We start from the raw sequence: 18,364 nt of genomic DNA, 5'->3' as shown, positions 1-18,364 counted from the left end.
CTCCAAGGGCGGAGCCAGCACCCGGGCTGAGCCTAGGGGCTGCACCCGCTCCCTGGAGGGGACTTGCAGCCCGGGCATGTGCCGGGAAGGCAGGGAGCCCCGCAGGACCCCGTCTGCACCTTGGCTCTGCACGCCACCGCTCCGAGGTCCGGCCTGTGCACCCTCGTGGTTGGGGGCGGTCTCAGGTCCCTGCTTGCCGTGAGTCCCCCTGTGGGCGGTCCAGACGCAGTCCCGCTGAGCACCCTGGCGCGACGCAGGGCCCCAGTGACCTCTCAGAGCACCCGCTCCTCCGTCTGACTCACCGAGACGGAAGCCGCAGCCCACCCAGCCGCGTCGGGGAGCCGGGGAGACAGAAATCCGATCCTGGGAATCCCTCTCAGGGGTCCTCCCTGGGGTGCCAAGGTGACAAGTCTTCCAAGCAGCGCAGAGATTTCCCCAACTCCCCCCGGGCAGCGCTGTGGGAAGCTGGCAGGGGAGTGCGCTCTCATCCGCGGGAAAACATTCCCAGGACTCAGAGTCCCGGCTTCGCCTACAGGCCGCTGGACGGGAAGCACAAAAGCTAAGACATTTTGTCATTAACACCTACTCAGGGTTCTCTCGCAGCCTCCCAGCACCCCAGGCCCCCGACATCTGCAGTGTTCTGTAGCACAGACAGCGGCCTGTCCTTCCACAACGGACGAAGTGGCCTGGAGTCTCCTGGACCAGTGTGGGTGCCAAGCACCTCGACCTGTAGAGCCTCAGACCTGGGAGCGCCGTAGGTCCTACTCCCCAAGGAGTCTGCCAAGTACACGGGGCCATGGAGGAGTCATGGCCTCTGGCCCGGACCTCAGAGCTTGGCTCTGGGGGCAGGGGGAGCAGGCACGGCAGGGGACAGAACAGTGCAGCGGGGTGTGGCCGGGCAGCCCCTGGGGCTCGTCTCCCCGTGAGTCCTAGTCTGGGGATAGCATCCGAACCCTGGTCTGACCTCCACCAGCCGCGTGGTCTCGGAGCGGTTATTAAGGTGCAAACATCTTCGAGCCTCCGGAAACACGAATCTCCCAGTCGTGCTGGAGGTCTGGCAAGCCGTTGATTGGCTTTAGTTCTGATTAGGAACACAGCACGGGCTTGGGTTTCCACAGCAGCAAGATGAGGTCTTGGCTTTTCCTTCTTGTCATTGTAAAAAATGTTTGCTTAAAAACGTGACCCTGGGGCGCTCAGTGGGTTAAGCCTCTGCCTTCGGCTCAGGTCATGATCCCAGGGTCCTGGGATAGAGCCCCACATCCGGCTCTCTGCTCAGCGGGGAGCCTGCTTCCCCCTCTCCCTCTGCCTGCCTCTCCGCCTACTTGTGATCTTTGTCAAATAAATAAATAAAATCTTTAAAAAAAAAAAAAAAGCACCGTGACCCTGCACACGTGCCAGAGTGTCCCCCGGCCACCAGCAGGAGCGAGGGGGCCCCATGCGCCGCCCCGGTGCCCCTCAGCAGCTGCCAGCTCCCTTTCTCCTGGATGGGTGATTCAGGGGCCACAGCAGAGGGTATTTTGGAGGAAGACATGGACCCCATGCCCAAGGAGCTGGCAGCCCTCGGGACAGGCAGGAGCACTGACCACCCCCCCCGCCCGGGGCACACAGCACCCACACCCAGGGAGTGGGGTCAGGGGTCAGATGGCGGAAGAAGAATACTCAGTGGGTCTCTCGCTCTGGCCCTGGGCCAGACGCAAGTGCGCGTGTGTAGCTTCCACACTAGAGAAGTGACCCCTGGAACAGAATAGCAGGACACAAGGGGGCACCCTAAAACGTTCAAGGTCGAGGTACAGAACAGCGGCTGAAAACCTGGCTGGAGGAGAAGGGAGCTGGCAGCGGGCGAGGGGCGCCGGGGCCTTTCTGGGGGCTTCCGCTCCTGGTCGCGTTTCCCAGGAGAACCCGCGAGCTACTGTGTCGAGTCCTGCCCTGGGTTTTTCTCTCCTTTCACTCATCCCTCCCTTCCATCAGGGCTCCTGTTTCTCTGACGTCCCCCGGAGCGAGGCAGGTCTGCCGGGGAGGCTGTCTGTTCTGGGGGTCTGGAAGTGTCTGGATTGCACCTGAGGGCCTGAACACGCTCTTCACCGGGTCTGGGGTCTTCCCGGGGTCCGCCCGGTTGTTGGTTCTTTTCCGCCCGGCGGTGTGTGTTTTCCCGCTTGCTCTGTGATTAACCGGTTTTATTAAGGCGCGATTCACCGTCAGCGAGAGGAACAGACCTTCAGTACACAGCGGGGCGAGTTTGGACGAACGTACACCTGTGAACACCAACACGTCGCCCGGGACGTAGAGCGTTTCGCTGTCTGGCTTCCGATGGCTGAGCACTTCCGAGCCTCACACACGCGGCCGCTGTCCGCCGTGGGCTGTTTCTGTCCTGCCATCCTGTTTCACCGCACCAATTAGCACCGGTTGCTTCCTCACGGTCCCGTCGGCGACGTCCGCGCTCCTTCCAGCTCTGCTGTCGTGAGTCAAGACGTGAACATCCCGTACGAGTCCTTCGCTGGACGTCTGCTTCTGTGTGTCTTGGGGAGGTCCCTAAGAGCAGAATTGCTGGGTCACAGGTGAGGCATGGCGTTCACCTGTTAAGAAACCGCCAACCCATTCCCCAATGGCTGTACCGTTGAACACGCCCTTCAGGAACGGGTGAAACTTCCAGCATTTCCGCGCCGTCCCGGTATTCACAGTCGCCAGTCTTCCGCTTTCGCCCCCAGAGTGCTCGGGAAGCGGCCGCCCATTCCAGTGTCCTTTCGTGTCTCCCGGACGACTCACCAGGGGGCACCTTCTCGCCGGCTTCCTGGCTATTTCTGGGTCAGTGCCTAAGACGTTTATCCTGCCCGAGGTTCTAGGACCTCTTGAATCTGTGGCTGAAAGTCGTATTTCGTTGACTCCTCAGTTTGGAGAAACGGTCTCTTGTTAGCGCTTCAGGGATGACTCCTGCTCCTGCCCGGGCCCCGGGTGCGCGTGTTACTCCTTCTGCCCTTCCCTTCTCTTCGGTCTTTCTTTCCCCTCTGCGTCTCTGTGCTTCGTCCTGGGTGTTCGCCCCGAACTGTCCTCCAGCTCACCAACTTTCTCCGTCGTCGTCTTTCACGATGCCATTCTCTCCACTGAGTTCTTGGGCTTTAGACGTCGGCGTCACGCTTATGTCCGCCGGTTCTTCTGTAGCGTCCAGGGCTGCTGAAATTCCAGTCTCGCCTGTTCATCTCCTTGGACGTAATTCACACAATTACTGGAAAGCATCTGCCAGCTCCAGGGTCCGGAGCCCCTGTGAGCTGTTCGTCTTGCCTGTTATTCCTCTTGGGTTTTGTTTGTGGGCTCTTACCTCCTTGTACACCTGGTTATTACTAGATGTGAGCTAGACACTGCGCTTGCCGACTTGTCTGTGGAGATCATTTGAATCCTAAGATGATGTTGTTTTCCACCAGAGAAGCTGTCCATTTACTCATGCCCGGCGGTTAGGGCTGCCCGAAACCTGGGATCACCTCCGTCTGGTTCGAGGTCTGAGTTTATGTGTCTTTCTGCTGCGGTTGCTTTAAGGGTGTACCCATATCCCTCTGTGTGTGTGATAATCACGGGGACCCCATCATTTTGCATGATTGTTTGGGGAAAAGCTAAGGTAATGACACCCATGGTAAAAGTGACAGTAAAATTAAATTCCATCTAAAACGCAGTCTCGTCAAATGCTGCCATGCGTTCAAGAAGACCCCACGCGGCGTCTGCCGTGTTGCCCCACGTCGCCCTGTCCGAGTTCTTCTCCTGCTTGGACCGCACTGCTCTGCTCTCCCAGTCTGTACCAGGGGAGTTCGCCCAGCACTCGCCCTTCGGAGGGCCCCAGAGGTCAGTCTCTGCATCGCCAGCCTTGCAAGCTGATGGAAGCACCACTCGGCCTCTTAGCAAACCTTCCATCCTGGGAAAGTGACCCCAAAAGCCAGACTCCCGGGCTTCCCTCCTCCCCCAGACCGTAGCTATAAATTCTTTGCTAATAACCCTCCAGCGCCCTCGAGCCCATGCGCCTGGGTTCTCTCCAACTTCCTGGTTGCCCTCAGCAGGCGAGCCTGTCCACGTTAGCGTCCCGCTGTGGTGTAAGCCAGGATCGGCAGACAGAGGACTTTACTCAAAGTCCAAGGGACTTGGTCGGCAGAAGCCAGGAGTGCGGATCATCTGGGTCTTAGAACCAGTGGGTGACAAACAGGGATTCCCTTCTCAGCTTTTCGCAGCTGCCTTATTCTCCAGTGGAGGAAGCTGAGACCCAGGTCAGGGCAGAGCTGGCCCGTGAACCCACTTCAAGACACGCCTGTTGCACCTTCAGGAGCTGGCGGCTGCCTTTGTCCTTGGAACGAGGTGCCGGGAAATCAATCCCATTTCTCCCTGAGACCTGACAGCTCTGGGGGCTCCGCAGGAGGGCTTTGCGGCTGGGGGTCCCCAGAGGCCCCGGTGCCTCCGATCACGCTCCCACCTGTCCTACCGGGCCCCCCGGGCATCTGAGGGGCGTGACCACCGCGGGAGAGCAGCTCCATGGGGAGCGGGATTTCTCAATAGTTTGCAGCAAACCGGCCCTGCCACCTCTGCTGGGCACGGGCTGTGCAGGACGCCCTGGCTTCGCTTCCGTCTCTAGCAGCTGTGTTTACAGTTAGCAGTTGGCACAGGTGCCTCCCAGAGGGTCTCCTCCATGGCTGCCAGCCTCTGGGCACCTCTGTTCCTTGGCACTGGAACTTGGGGACCTGGAGGTGTGCCAGGCCTGGCCGGGGAGGGCCTGACACTCTGAGCACTGCAGAGTTTGCTGGAGCTCAGAGAGGGGTGGTAGCTTCCCCACAGCCACACAGCTTCGAGGTCTGCGGAATGCAGGCCTGCCGCGTCCCGTGGGCCCCCGCTCCTGCTTTGCCCCTCCCCGGCACCTGCGGCCTCACTGCCGGGCAAGTGGCTGGTGAGTTCAAGGTGCAGCTCGTCCCGGGTCACTTGCCGTCACGGGAGGTCGTCGGACGCTAAGAAAATTAAACCGTTTTTGAAACAAGCTTCTATTTTCATTTATTACCTTTCAGTCTCAAAGAAACTTCACGTTTTGCCCTAATGAGCCTCTCTTAGCTACAGTTTCTTCGCATAAAGGACTTAGATCCTAGCCCCAGGGGACATGGGACAGTGTCTGGGGACATCTGCAGCCGTCACAGTGGGGGTGGGGGGTTCTCTTGGCGCTGAGCGGGTGGGGCAGGGGAATGATCTCAGAGAACAGTCTGGCCCCGGGGTCCACGGCACGGAACGGGAAGAGACTCTGCCCCCCCCACCCCACCCCCCGCTGCTGGCCGGGCGTGTTTACGACGTGATGAACACGAGCAGCTTTGCAGACCGGAGCCCAGACCGGTCGCACTTCTTCACGTGCATCTGCCCATCCACCCACTCAGCAAACATTTACTCCAACCTTCGTGTGCCCCGTGGTGCTCACAGCAGCGCGGGGCCAGCCTGCAGGAGCTCGGGAGGAAGGGGCTGGACGCTGGGTCAGGGATGGGGGCCAGACCCTCCCGGAGGGAAGGGCCGGGGCAGAAATCCGTTCTGCAGAGAAAGGAGCCGCGGGAGGGCTGGGGACACCTGAGCGGACATCAGGCAGCCTTGGCGTCTCGACCTCGTGATGTCCCGTGGTCGCGTAGGACACGTCACCGTCGGGGGAGAGGGGCACACGGGGCTATACTATTTTTGCAATCCCTGTCGGATTATTTCAAAGTGTAGTGACTTTGGAAACTGCTTGGAAAATATTTAACTTGTAAAGTTAAACTGACACCTGCCGGCGCAACTGGAAGTCCCACGCCCGGGCGTCCCCCAGAAGGACCGGGAGCGCGGGCTCCACGGACCCTGGGCACGAGCGCGTCGCGGCATTCTTCACGGTCTCCCGTGCCCTGACGTGGCCCGGTTAGCAAAAGGACCAACAGGCCCCGCTGTGTCCCGGATGGGCTGTGGGCGACTACACAGCCCCGAACAGGAGCCGCGGGCCCGTGGGCCCCACGACACGGCGACCCACCAGGCCATCTGCTGAGGGAGGAAGGCCAGACCGGCTCACGGGCCTGTGTTTGCAGACTTCTGGACCGAGGCTGCAGGGGCTGGCTGCAAACGCAGCAGCACAGGGCGCGTCCCAGGGGCACGGGACAGAGTCTGGATCTGGAGGGTGGTGTCGGCAGCCTGACAGGATGTGTGTGAAACCTCGTCGACTGTGTGCCCAAAAGGACAAATTTCCCTGTATGCAGATTGTCCCTGCACGGACACCCTTCACTGAAGGATGTCGTGAGAATAATTGCTGACGAAATTGTCCCTCAGGGGCACCCGGTGGGCTCGGAGGGTGGAGCGTGGGACTCGCCATCGCGGGGTCATGAGTTCGAGTCCCGCGTCGAGTACAGAGCCTACTTAAATTTGTCACTTTGAGGTTCTCTGTCTGCCTTTACCCATGCATATCTTTTTTTTTAAGATTTTATTTATTTATTTGACAGACAGAGATCACAAGCAGGCAGAGAGGCAGAGAGAGAGGGAAGCAGGCGCCCCACCGAGCAGAGAACCTGATGCGGGGCTTGATCCCAGGACCCTGAGACCATGACCTGAGCCGAAGGCAGAGGCTTAACCCACTGAGCCACCCAGGTGCCCCTTCGGGTTTTATCGGTTAAATCACTTCTTACCTGAATTGCTTCCGTGAGTCCTTGTGCTGCACCTCCGGGGGGCCCGGCCCGTGTGTGATTAACACCTTACAGGGCTGCCCGTCAGCGTCCGCGTTGCCGTGGCCTTGGCCGGGTCGGTGGTGGCCTTGGTTTCCAGTCCAGTTAGCACTGTCATGAAGTTCTGCCCGTTTCCAGAAGATCAGAGTTGCTGGCCTTCTCTGTTCTTTCCGTTGCTTCCGTGCCAGAACCTAACTTGTCCGTGACTGAGGTTAAGCACCTGGGACAGCTTCACGGATCTGTGCGTATGTCCTTCCCGACAAGGAAGGACAAGGCCGGTCAGTGGCTCCCATGCCAGGCCGGCTCAGCTCCCTGGGGACACAGGACGACGTCTGGGGGTGTCTGCAGCCGTCGGGACCGGGGGTGCTCCTGGCACGGAGGGGTGGGGTCAGGGACGCCCCGTCAGACGCCGCTCTGTGTCCCCATGGGGCCGCGTCCGCAGCCCACCGTGGAAGACACGCTGCCCCTCCCCATGACTTGTTTGACCCTGTGTGCACCGGAGCCTGCTGTGTAAGGGCAGATCTGTTCCTTCCAGGGGTGCCTGCCCCCCCCCCCATCGTGATGCCACAACCTCCCAACGTACTCCAGGGCGGGAGGCCTCTGCTGTCCTTCCTGTCACACACGCCCACGGGAGATTCTCACGCAGGAGCCCCTAGGCTCGGCATGGCTTCCCAGCAGGGGTGGGGCGTCCCCCGAGCTGTGCCCTGGGCACCTTGCAGGGGCAGGACCGGGAGTCAGGGCCAGGACAGACAGCCCAGCCCGCGCCCTCCTGTCCCCGCGCCGGGCACCCTCCTGTCCCCGCGCCCACTCCCTCCTGTCCCCCAGGACCCGAGCAGGTCCGGCCAAGTTGGGCGCCGTCATGTGCTGCTTGTGGACTAGCACCAAGCGAGGAATGTGCCGGGGCTGACTCAGCGCCTCCGCCTGTTGTGTCGGGGCTACGGCTGGGCCGTGAGTCAGTGACGGGCTATGACCCCTGCCAGGACAAGGCTGAGTCTGCCGCGTGCACGGCGATGACGCAACCAGCGTCTGGTCCCCGTGTCTCAGCACACTCGGGCACACATGCACGGGTGCGGTGCACATGCACACACGTCTGTACCTGGACACGTGTGTGCACGCTCACATACACGCACACCCACTGCACACGCACATGCATGCACACACTCGTGGGCGTGCACATCCCCTGCCATCCCAGAGGGAGCCTTTCGGGACGTGCCTGGAACAAGAAGCCAGCCACACTGCGGGGCTCCGTGCTTCAGAGGGAGCCCAGGCTGGGGGTGGCCTCAGGGGTGCGGGGGTGCTGGGATCCCGGTGGACACTTCTGAGTGTGGATGCCCAGCAGGCGTCCCGGGCCTTCCAAGGAAAACACGCCACGGGGCCAGCCCGTTTCTTATCCCAACGCGTCTATATTTAGCGCTGAGTAATTTAGGTATTTGTAAGCCCAACCAAGGGCCGTTTTCCCTGAGCTGGATGTTTTGTGGCTGCTTTGAAGCTCTCTGCTGAATCAGAGCCTTCTGGAAACCCACACGTGGGCTCTGTGCTCCCAGAACAGACACACTCAGGCCCTTTCTGGCCCAGAAGGGGGCTGGATGTCTGCCAGAAGGGGCAGGGAGCCAGGCGGCGTGGAGGGGTCTTTCTCCTGAGACTTCTGCGGAGGTCACTTTGGATTCACACGCAGTTGTAACAAAGCAGAGACGGTCCACGTGTCACTCGCTCAGCTTCTGCAACGGTAGCCTCCTGTGGACGTAAGGCCGGTATCACAACCAGAACGTCCACACGACACCGTCCACTGCCTTTCTCTGTTGCTGCGGTCCCGCGTGTGTACATGTGTGTGGAACTGTGCAAGGTTGTCACACGTGCGGGCCGTGAGCCTCCTGCCCCCTTCAAGGAGCCCACGTTTCCAGGGCCACGAGGAGCCCCTCCTTCCCAGGCCCACCACCCGCCCCGGACCGTGAAACTGTCCCCCGTCTCGACAGTTCTGTCATCTGAGACCCGTTCGGAAAATGGAACCGCACGTCCCGTGACCTTTGGGATTGGCTTTTTTCACTCAGTCTAACTGCCTGGAGACCCCCCCCCCCAAGGTATTGTGTGTATCGGTGGCCCTTTATTATTATTATTATTATTGCTAAATAGAAAATGTTTTGAAAATCTGAAATCTGGGTCACGTGGCCGGCTCAGTCGAAGAGCGTGGGACTCTTGATCTCAGAGCCATGAGTTCAAGCCCCACAGTGGGTGTAGGGAAGACTTAAATAAATAATTAGACTGGAAGGGGGGGAGGGTGGAGAAGGACGGACAGAGGGACGGACAGGGGGACGGACAGGGGGACGGACAGAGGGACGGACAGGCGGAGGGACAGAGGGACGGAGGCTGAAAGCTGCCTTTACTTGCGTGCGGCCCCCTGGCTCCGGCGACCCCGAGCAGACCGTGCCCGCTGCGTCGTGACAGACACAGGCTGCTGCTCGTTCCTGGCCCAGTGTCTCCCCCGACTCCTGACCTTGGGCCCTGTGTCTGCACAGACACCCGTGCGGGTCCCCCGGGAGCCTCCTCAGCCTGGACACTGAAGACCCTGAGCGGGTCGTGCCCGGGCGGTGGGGGGCGGGGTGTCCCAGGCATGGTGGGGGTTGAGCAGGGTCCTGCCCCGCCCCGGTACCAGGAGCCCCCCTGGTCGTGGGATCCCGAGATTCCCGACGCGCTCGGCCCGGTGTCCTTGGAGGACGCGCTCAGCCGTCGGAACCGCTCTGCCAGAGCCCCTAGAGGAAGACTGCGGGGAACGTCTCATCTTTGCCGGCCAAGCAACGGGGAAAGGGTGCACAGCTGAATTACGAAACTTAGCGAGCGCCGCTCGTCCGGTGCTGGTGTGAACGCGGGTGGCCCGGCCACTCTGGAAGACAGCTTGGCGTCTTCTCTGAAAATTGAACCCGAAGTCCCATCCCTCAGCGTTGATCTCAGAGACAAACCCTTGGGTTTGCGCAGAAGTCTGCGCACAATTTGGGGCAGCGGCCTCGTGAGGGCCCAAAACGGGAACTGGGCCAGACTGACCTTTTGCCGGCGAACCGCGGGGCTGCCGCAGCTCTGGGCGGGGGACCTTGACCTTCCGCAGGTGAGCTGCATCCGCCCCGGGGGACCGGGGACCGCCGCTCTGCAGGGAGCTAGCCACGCGCACGGCGGTCTGGGTGCCTCTCCTGGGTGCCCCACGGTGATCCCGTCGGGGAAAGCCAGTCCGGGAAGGTTATGGTCGTACGGTTCCACTTACGCACCGTTCCTGAAATGACGGACGTTTGGAGAAGGAAACCACATGGGTGGTCGCCAGGGCCGGGGGGGTGCGGGGGACGGGGCACAGAGGGATGCCCATGTCCTCTGTGCCCGCGTCCCTGTGCCTTGTGGTTTTGTGAGACGTCGTCCTTGGGGAACCAGGCACAGGAATCTGTCATTCCCTGCCGCTGCGTGGGAGTCAACGGGCACCTCCAGATTTTAAAGTCATGAAAACATAGATCCATAGAAATACTTGGGAAGGAAACTCGGTCACCCTCAAACACGAGCAAAGCCAGAATCATTGGTGCAGCAAAAGGTTGGTCTTCTCGCTGGGCGAGCAGGGGGGAGGCCCCCGACCGGCCCCGAGCCCCTGAGACGTGACAGCCGCTTCCTGAAGCTGTGGGGGAGCGAGCACCGCTGGGTGCCTCCTGGTCATCGAAGCCGCAGGCACCCCCATTGCTGAGCAGCAGCTCTCAGAGAATTCACGGAAGGGCTGCTCGGGGTCGAGAAGAGGGTTTCTCTGCAGTCGCTTACCCGCTGTGAGTGGAGGCTGTGAGCCACCCTCAAGAAAGGCGTCGCGGGGTGAATAGTGTCCCCCCAAACTCACGTCCACCAGAACCTCAGAATGGGTCTTTACAGATGCAGGTAGTTAGGAAGAGCAGGTCACGACTGAGGGTGTCCCGGTGAGAAGGTCACGTGAGGCAGAGGTCGACTAGGCAGAGGTCGAGCGGTGTGGCCGCACCAGCCGCTCGAGGAAGAGCCTCCCCAGACCCTCGCGGGGGGCGCCCAGCCCTGCCCCCGCCTGGACCTCAGCCCTCTGAGCTGCAGAATGTGGGAGAATGGATTCCTGCTGGGCTCAGCTCCCTAGTCTGTGGCGTTTGTCCTGGCCTCTCCGGGACAACAGAGAGCTCGGGGAAACCCCGCCAAACCAAGTGGGCTCCCTTGTCGACGGGTGACATGGATCCCCCCTCCCGCCCCCAGAAGCCTCTCCCGTGCAGGAAGCAGGAGCCCGCGCTCCCGCCCCGGCGGCCTCCTGTGGGGGCCCCGGTCACGGCTGGGCCTGGCGAGGGAAGTCGGAGGCAGGGACCCTCGAAGACAGGAGCCACGAGCCTCCCCCTGCGCCCAGCCGCGCTCAGCGGGGTTCTGACAGGGCGGGCCATCCTCCGGGCAAACGAGCCTCGGGATGAAGGATGGGGAGCCGGTCCCGGGACCCACAGCACACGGGGCCTCCCGGGGGACCTGCTGTGGTCCAGAGCCGGGGTGTCTCCCAGATGACTCTGAGTCCCCCGGGGCCGTGTCCGGACACATAGGTGGCTGTCACAACTGGGACGTCATGGCATCGAAGGGTGGGGGCCGAAGATGTGCCTGGGACGCCCCCAGACCGTGACCCTGCCCAGTGCCAGTGGTGCTGCGGGGCACGGAGCAGGGCAGGGAACACAGAACGTGCCCCATGAGTACCTCATTCTGAGTCACCCCCGTGTCAGTGCTGGGGTTTGGTCGACGGCCCTGAAAGGCTTAGTGGTCCCATCTGGGGAGCACTTACCCCACTAGCACAGGGGGGCCACGGAGACGCCTCGGCTGAGCCTCCCACCGCCCCACCCCGGGGACATGGGCACGGGGGCTCAGGTGGAGGCTTCTGGGTTGGGGGGAGCATCCTCTGGCCACGGGGCCGGGGCTTCACGAGCCAGCTGACATCCGTCTGCTCCCCCCGGCAGCTCTCTGGACAGCGGGGCCGGCGCTGATGGCCCACGATGTCAGCCACTAACAACGTAGCCCAGGCCCGGAAGCTGGTGGAGCAGCTGCGCATCGAAGCCGGCATCGAGCGCATCAAGGTGAGCTGGGCGGACGGGTGGAGGGCGGGGAGACCCCTGGGGGCCCTGCCCCAGAGCGGGCACTGCCTTTCCCCGAGCTGGGCGGCCTCGGGCCCCCCCACAACCTCTCTGAGCCTCCGTTTCCTCAGTGGAAAGACCCAGCTGATACAAAGCCTGTGCGGGGGGAGCCCGAGGCAAGGCTGAGCCCACCCCCAGCCCCGGGGGTCCTTCCCTCAAGAGCCGCGGCCCAGAGAAGGGAGGACCCCGGGCTCCGTGCCGGCTTCTTCTTCACTTCTGCGTTGTTTGGATTTTTTGAAATAAGTGTGTTTGCTTTTTATGCTAAAAAAAGAAAAAGGAGGGGCACCTGAGTGGCTCAGTGGGTTAAAGCCTCTGCCTTCGGCTCAGGTCATGATCCCAGGGTCCTGGGATTGAGCCCCGCATCGGGCTCTCTGCGTAGCAGGGAGCCTGCTTCCTCCTCTGTCTCTCTCTGCCTGCCTTTCTGCCTACTTGTGATCTCTGTCTGTCAAATAAATAAATAAAAAAAAACCTTTTTTAAAAAAAAAAAAAAAAAAAAAAAAAAAGGACAAGCCGTTCCTGCTCACAGACACTTCACCCTTCAGGGACTAGAGACCCACACCAGAGCTCGTTCTAGTCGGGCCCCAGCTCTGCAGACTCAGTCTTTCCAAAAAGGGCCGGCGGCCCGGGTGCGGCCTCTCCCGGGAGAAAGACGGTGCCTTTTCATCACACCCGAGGGCACAGGCCAGGAGGACAGGTGTCGAGAGAGCCAGGGGTTTTTTAAGGAACTGGCTCACAGACCAGGGGGGCCGGCAAGTCCAAAATCTGCAGGGCAGACCGGAGATCCAGGCCAGGGTTGACACAGCCGCTCAAGTCCCCAGGGCCACCTGGAGGCAGACTTTGTCACCTCTGGAGGCCTTCAACTGATGGCAAGTGGCCCACCCACGTTGAGGGGCTCGTCTCCCTACTCTGTGTCAACCCATTTACATGTTAATCTCCTATAAGAATGACCTTCCCAGTGACATCTCCACTCGGGCCCTCTGACCTGGCCAAGTGGACACGTGAAACCGGACATCGGCGGCGCGGGGCTGTTCAGACGGATTCTCTGCGCACCTGCCACTCTACTGAGTGAACGTCCTGCTGCCGCGGAAGTTCAGCAGCGGCGACCCAGCCCCAGACTGACTGACACCTGCCTGTCAGCCCTGCGGGTGGGGTGGGGGGCTCCCGCAGCCCCCTGGGTTGGGGAGGCAGCTCCCGGGAGGGTCTGAACGTTCCAGAGCCCTGAGCATTCAAAGCATTCCTTCTGGCTGAAGAAAGAGAAAGGCTTGAAAGCCGCGGCTGCCGCGGTTTGCTGGCGGAGAGCGCGATTCATTCCGGCCCGTTTGATGTGCTGGAGGAGTCCTGCCACCCTTGAAGGCGGAGGAGGGAGAGGACGGGCCCCACCCTCCCACTGCGGCCCCGCCTAAGGCTTTCCATCCCCAAACCGGCGACCAGAACCACAAATATGGGCGCATCTGAAAAGCCGGCAGGGCCAGGGCCTGGCAAGGGGCAGCGAGGCGGGCATGGGGGGCCCGGCCCTCTGGGCAGAGCTTTCCTGTTGACGCGGGGGCGTGAGCGGGGGGCCACACGCCTGAGCCACCGCATCGGTTATTTCCAGGGTCCGGAGGCTATTTTTGTCGTTTTGGAGGGTTGCTTTCCAAATACAGCTCTAGAAACCAAGCTCATCCGCGGCGGCGGCCCTGGGAGTGCCTGCGGGCTCGGGACAGTGGCAATTGTCAGGTTCTGTGGGTAGGAGTGTCCCCAGGATGAACCTCGAGACCAGCCTGCAGACGGGGCAGCCCTGGGGACGAGGTTGGGCAGCCCTGGCTTTCAGGGGTGCAGGGCCCCAGACCACAGAGCCCGAGGAGAGTCCTCACTCCCGCCAGTTCTCCCCGGTCGCCCCCGCTCCTGGCACGTGGGGAAGCAGGCTCCCCTGACCGTTCCCACCACAGGGAGGAGACCCAGGAGCCCCGGATCCCTGAACCCCGGTGCCCAGCCCCCAGCACTGCTAGTGAGAGTGGAGTGGGACGGAGCCCACCACAGCCCCAGATGCGCACCCTAGAAGGTGGGGTGCAGGGCTGGGCTGTGCCCGCTGCTGTGACGAAGCACCCCTATCCCCCATCAGCTTTCCCAGGGCCTGAGTGGCCCTCTCTGCACCTGCCCCCTCCTCTTCTGGGGACCCTGAGGCAAGTGCCCCAGGTGTCAGCTCCCTCGCCCAGGTCACTGCCCCCAGCCAGCTCAGGGCCCAGCAAAGGAAGGCCCAGGAATTGGTGTTGGGGTCCCTCCGATGCTGGGATGACTTCTCCTGTGCCCTCCTGTCTTGGGTGGGAATGGAGTCTTGGTCTGAGTCCTAGAGAGGGCTCCGTCTCTCTCTTGGCCGCGGTGATAACACACTCGTCTGTGCAACCACTGCCTGCCTCACCCTGTTCCAGAACATTCCATCTCCCCAAAAGGAGCCCGTCCCCATCAACAGTCCCCTCCCCAGCCCCCACGAGCCCCCGTCCCGTCCGGAGAGGAGCCTGGTCGGGATGTGTCAGACACTGGACTCACACACCGTGTGGCCTCCTGTGTCTGGCCTGCGCGTCGTCCGTCCTTGGGGCAACACATGGGGGGCCTCGCTCCTGCTGGGGCCGGGGATGCTCCCGTGTGTGGGTGGACAGACCGGGTGTATCTGTCCCACTGGGTGGACGCTGGGCTGTTCCCGCCTCAGCTGCAGTGTACGTGCGTGGGGCAGCCCGTCTGACCTGTCCTCTCTGGTCCTTGTGCCCACGTGCAGGTGTCCAAAGCCTCGTCGGAGCTCATGAGCTACTGCGAGCAGCACGCCCGGAGCGACCCCCTGCTGGTGGGAGTCCCCGCCTCCGAGAACCCCTTTAAGGACAAGAAGCCCTGTATTATCCTGTAGCCGCGTCTCCAGGCGCCCCTCCCTCCGGCTCCCTCGGCTCGGGCGTCCATCCCTGCGCCGGCAAGCGAGCCATCTCCAGTCCCAAAACGCTCAGTCCCCAAGAGAGGCGAGCAGCCGCCACCATGGATGCGGCAAAATGCGTCCTCCGGGTCTAGCTAGAGCTTCAAGCTCAGCAGCGCTGTCCTGTCCGGGCCCCGTGGGGAGACGCCGGGGAGCCGCGGCCCGTGGGGAGCCGCAGAAATGCCCGAGTGACACGTTGATGGCGTCTGGAGGCTCTGGGCCGCCATCGGGGTAGTGGCCGGGACGGGTGGGGGAAGGAGACGGGGGACCTGGCGGTGGCCCCGGACACCCGGCACATGGTGACCCTCGCACCATTGTCCGTTTGTGGAAACACGGGCACCCGGCGACGCTGCTGCGTTAGCGCTGCTTCTCCCCGAGCCGCCCCAGGTCAGGGGTGCACGGAGGGCCCCGCGCACGGCTTGGGAACCGCGTCTCCTCTCCGCTGAGCCCAGAGCCCGCAGCTCCGTGTCACGGGGAAGGCGCCCCCAGATGGTAGGGGCCGGGAGGGGGGCTCTGTTCGTGCAGCGCGCCCCGCGTGGCCTCATGTCCCCCTGCACCGTGGCACCGGCATGGCATCGGTGTGGCACGTGGCCCCCGACAGCCCCGCCGTGGCCCCCAGCCCTTCACGGGGACCCCAGCCCTCAGGGAGGCGGGTCTCCAGGCCCCTGCCCGGCTCCCGGGAGCGGCCACCTGTGTCGCAGCCCGTTTTGAGCGCCCGCGGCGAGGTGGGCAGCGCGAACCGTCCGTGCTCGGCCCTTCCGGGCAGCCGTGTTGTGTTCTGTTGTGCTTTCCGCTCTTGCCTGTGGCCGTGACCACTTTGCAGACGGGAGGGCGGCCTGGGGAGGCCCTGCCTCGCAGGTCAGAAGGCGTCCGGTCCTGGAAGCAGCCGTGGGCCCCGGGGGTAAGATGCCTAACCCGCTCACCTGCCCTTCCTCGACTTTTCTTCAGTCGCTTGGCCCCTGTGACGACCTGGACGGTTCCAGGAGCAGGAGGCGGAGGGAGGGCCCGGGCACACCTGTCCCCCACCTGCCCCACCCTTGCACCCCTGCGCACCCCCCCCAGGAGGGTCCTCCCCTTACAGGCCGGGGCCAGGGCCTCGTGCCGACCTCAAGGCTCCTGCTCCCCACCCCCCAGCCCTGCAAGTGCCAAGGCCCAGACCCCAGCAGCGCTAAGGTTTGGGGATGGGCGGGATGTGTCCCCATGTGGGCTGGCTCCCCGGGGCACAGGCTGTAGGGTCCAGCCTTGCTCCCCGGCTCCCAGCTCTCTCCGGCCGGTCCGGGAGCACCAGGGGTTTTGGGGAGCCCAGTGTCTCCAAACCTGCCGTTGGACGGGGATGCTGCGAGGGCCTGATGCCCTGGCCACCTTTCGCTGGGCGGAAGCCAGCCGCCTACCATCCCCAGCTGAGCAAGGAGACAGAGCAGAAGCTGTCCGCGGCGGAATGGCCAGGGCCCCAGGGATCCGCCCCGAGACACCAGACCGGGGAGGCAGTTGGCCGAGCAAAGCCTGTCCGGGCCCCTTCTGTGAAAGCCTTAATCCCTGGAGCCTGTCCTTCCCCTGCGTTCCCAGCACTCCGGGCTGGTCCTCGGGCCGCGGGTCCCCGGCGAGGACGGGAGGCCCTGGTCTCAGTCCACCCCTCCCTACTGGCCTTGTCCTGCTCAGCCTCACCGCGTGTCCCCAGCCCGCGGCCCAGGTGCGGTTGAACAGAGTCAGGGAGCCCCACAGCCAGCGGCACCCCCAGCCCTGGAGTGAACCCCAACTCAAGTCAGAGCCCCCCGGGGCTGAGGGGTGGGGGTAAACCAGCCCCAGAGACGGTGAGGACGGGCGCGCCCCCAGCCCCGGCCACCACACCCGCCCAGCTGCCTCCCCCAGGGGCCGCCCGGACCTCAGCCCCGGGAGGCGGCCGTCCCCACCGTGGGGGTCCTTCCAGCTCCTGTTCTCCTTCTAGAGGACGTCTCCGTGTCCCTAGTGTAGACCTCGAGCGCCCAAGCCTTCCCTGGGCGCGTCCCGCAGGAACACATCGTGTGCACGGCGTCAGCCGGAGCCGGCGGAGCTGGCGCCACGGGCCTGGGCGAGACCCGCGTCATAGGGGAGAGTGAAGAGCACCGTCCCCAACACACCGAGTCTGAGGGTCCCCAGGGGGCTGGCAGGTGGGGCGCCTCCCCTCCCCTCCCCCACACCAGGAAGGAGCTAGAATGTGCACCCTTCCCCACAGGTGACCCCCAGGCCAAGATTTAAGTGACTGGGGGCGTGACCCCTGGCCTGGGGACGTGGACCGCGGGCGGCACAAGGTGCGTCCTGCCTGCGACTCCGGTGTCCGTGTCCGAGCGCTGGGCCTCCTGGCAGCTCCCCCGGCTCTGCACGGCCCCACTGAGCGCGGGGGCCCGGGAGAGGCCGTCAGCCTGCCCCGAGGGCGAGGGACCAGGGGCAGTTTCCCGGCCAAGGTGAGGCCACCAAAGGTCGCGCTGGTCCTCCAAGAACACCTACAAAAAGCCAGCCTGCCACGGAGTCCCCGGAGAAGCAGCCATATGTCGGGCCCTGGCCCGCTTCCTTCTCGGTCCGTGGAAACCATTGCCAAACGTTGCAAAGACCGGTTCTGGTTTGCAGAAGCCGTCCGTGGCTCTAGCAGGTTCTACCCCTTTGGGATGATCAGTGGCTTTTATTTCTGATTTTTTTTTTTTTTTAAAAAGGGAAAAAAATTCCTGGTGCACCACACCCACTTTCTTGCAGTGTTTTAATGTTGTGTGGAATCGTTAATACAGACTGACTGATCCCCGGCACCAAGGCTCCCTGGTCCTCTCTCCGTGCCGCCGCCTGTGGCGGCTGGGGTCGGGCGGGAGGGCGGGCCGGGCACGGTTGACGGGCTGCCCCCCACGCGTGCACCCCTTGCTGCTAGGAGGGGGTGCGTGGATGGAACGTGGCTTCAGGCAACCCCACAAGGTGGCTCTCAGCCTCCATGGGCCTTCCAGTTTGCAGCGAGAAAACCTCAGAGAGGGGCTCCTGGGGGCTCCGTCAGTGAAGTATCTGCCTCCGGCTCAGGTCATGCTCTCGGGGTCCTGGGATCGAGCCCCGCATCGGGCTCTCTGCTCGGCGGGGAGCCTGCTTCCCCCTCTCTCTCTGCTCCTGCTTCCTGCTCGTTCTCTCTCTTCTTCTCTCTCTCTCAAATAAATTTGAAACGAAAACTTCAGGCTGCCCTGCGTGAGGTTCAGCATGCCTGAGCCCTGTGCCCCCGGCTCGGGGTGGCCTCCGTCTAGCATGGGCTGCCCTTGTCGGAAAAGTGCCTCGCTCTCCTGAGAGCTCGGAGTGCCCCAGGCCCGGTGCCCCCACCGTCCAGTCCACCCAGCGGCCACGCTCGGCCCCCAGAGACCCCAGGGGAGAAGGCGAGTGGGTGGTGGTCCCGACTCACACCGGACTGTGGAGAGAGTTCAAGTTTAGTAACAAATCTGTCCACGAAAGATGCTGACCTCCCGGCAGAGAACTTTGTCTAAAACATTTACAGATCCAGCTTCATAAAAATTATCCTCTTTGCGTCTGAGAGCATAAGATCAAAATGAGTTCAAAAACCCAAACACAAGACTTGCCCCCGATGCACCATCCCCACGTGTGGCGCC

At 62.8% G+C, this 18,364-nt stretch overlaps 1 protein-coding gene across 3 annotated transcripts in view; it reads left to right on the top strand.

Moving 5' to 3' along the window:
* GNG7 (G protein subunit gamma 7) overlaps nucleotides 1-17,533 on the top strand; it is a 114,040-nt gene extending 96,507 nt beyond the window's left edge. For all 3 annotated transcript variants that reach the window (XM_059159392.1, XM_059159393.1, XM_059159394.1), the window contains 2 exons: nucleotides 11,645-11,761; nucleotides 14,571-17,533. In XM_059159392.1, coding sequence (XP_059015375.1) covers nucleotides 11,681-11,761; nucleotides 14,571-14,696 — 207 coding nt within the window. In that variant the 5' untranslated portion in view covers nucleotides 11,645-11,680 and the 3' untranslated portion in view covers nucleotides 14,697-17,533. The remainder of the gene's footprint in view (nucleotides 1-11,644; nucleotides 11,762-14,570) is intronic.
* The last annotated feature ends 831 nt before the right edge of the window (nucleotides 17,534-18,364 follow it).

Source organism: Mustela lutreola, chromosome 2, assembly GCF_030435805.1.
Source record: "Mustela lutreola isolate mMusLut2 chromosome 2, mMusLut2.pri, whole genome shotgun sequence".
Taxonomy (NCBI): domain Eukaryota; kingdom Metazoa; phylum Chordata; class Mammalia; order Carnivora; family Mustelidae; genus Mustela; species Mustela lutreola.
Note: the sequence above shows the minus strand (reverse complement) of the source record. Positions and strands in the feature narration are given on the sequence as shown.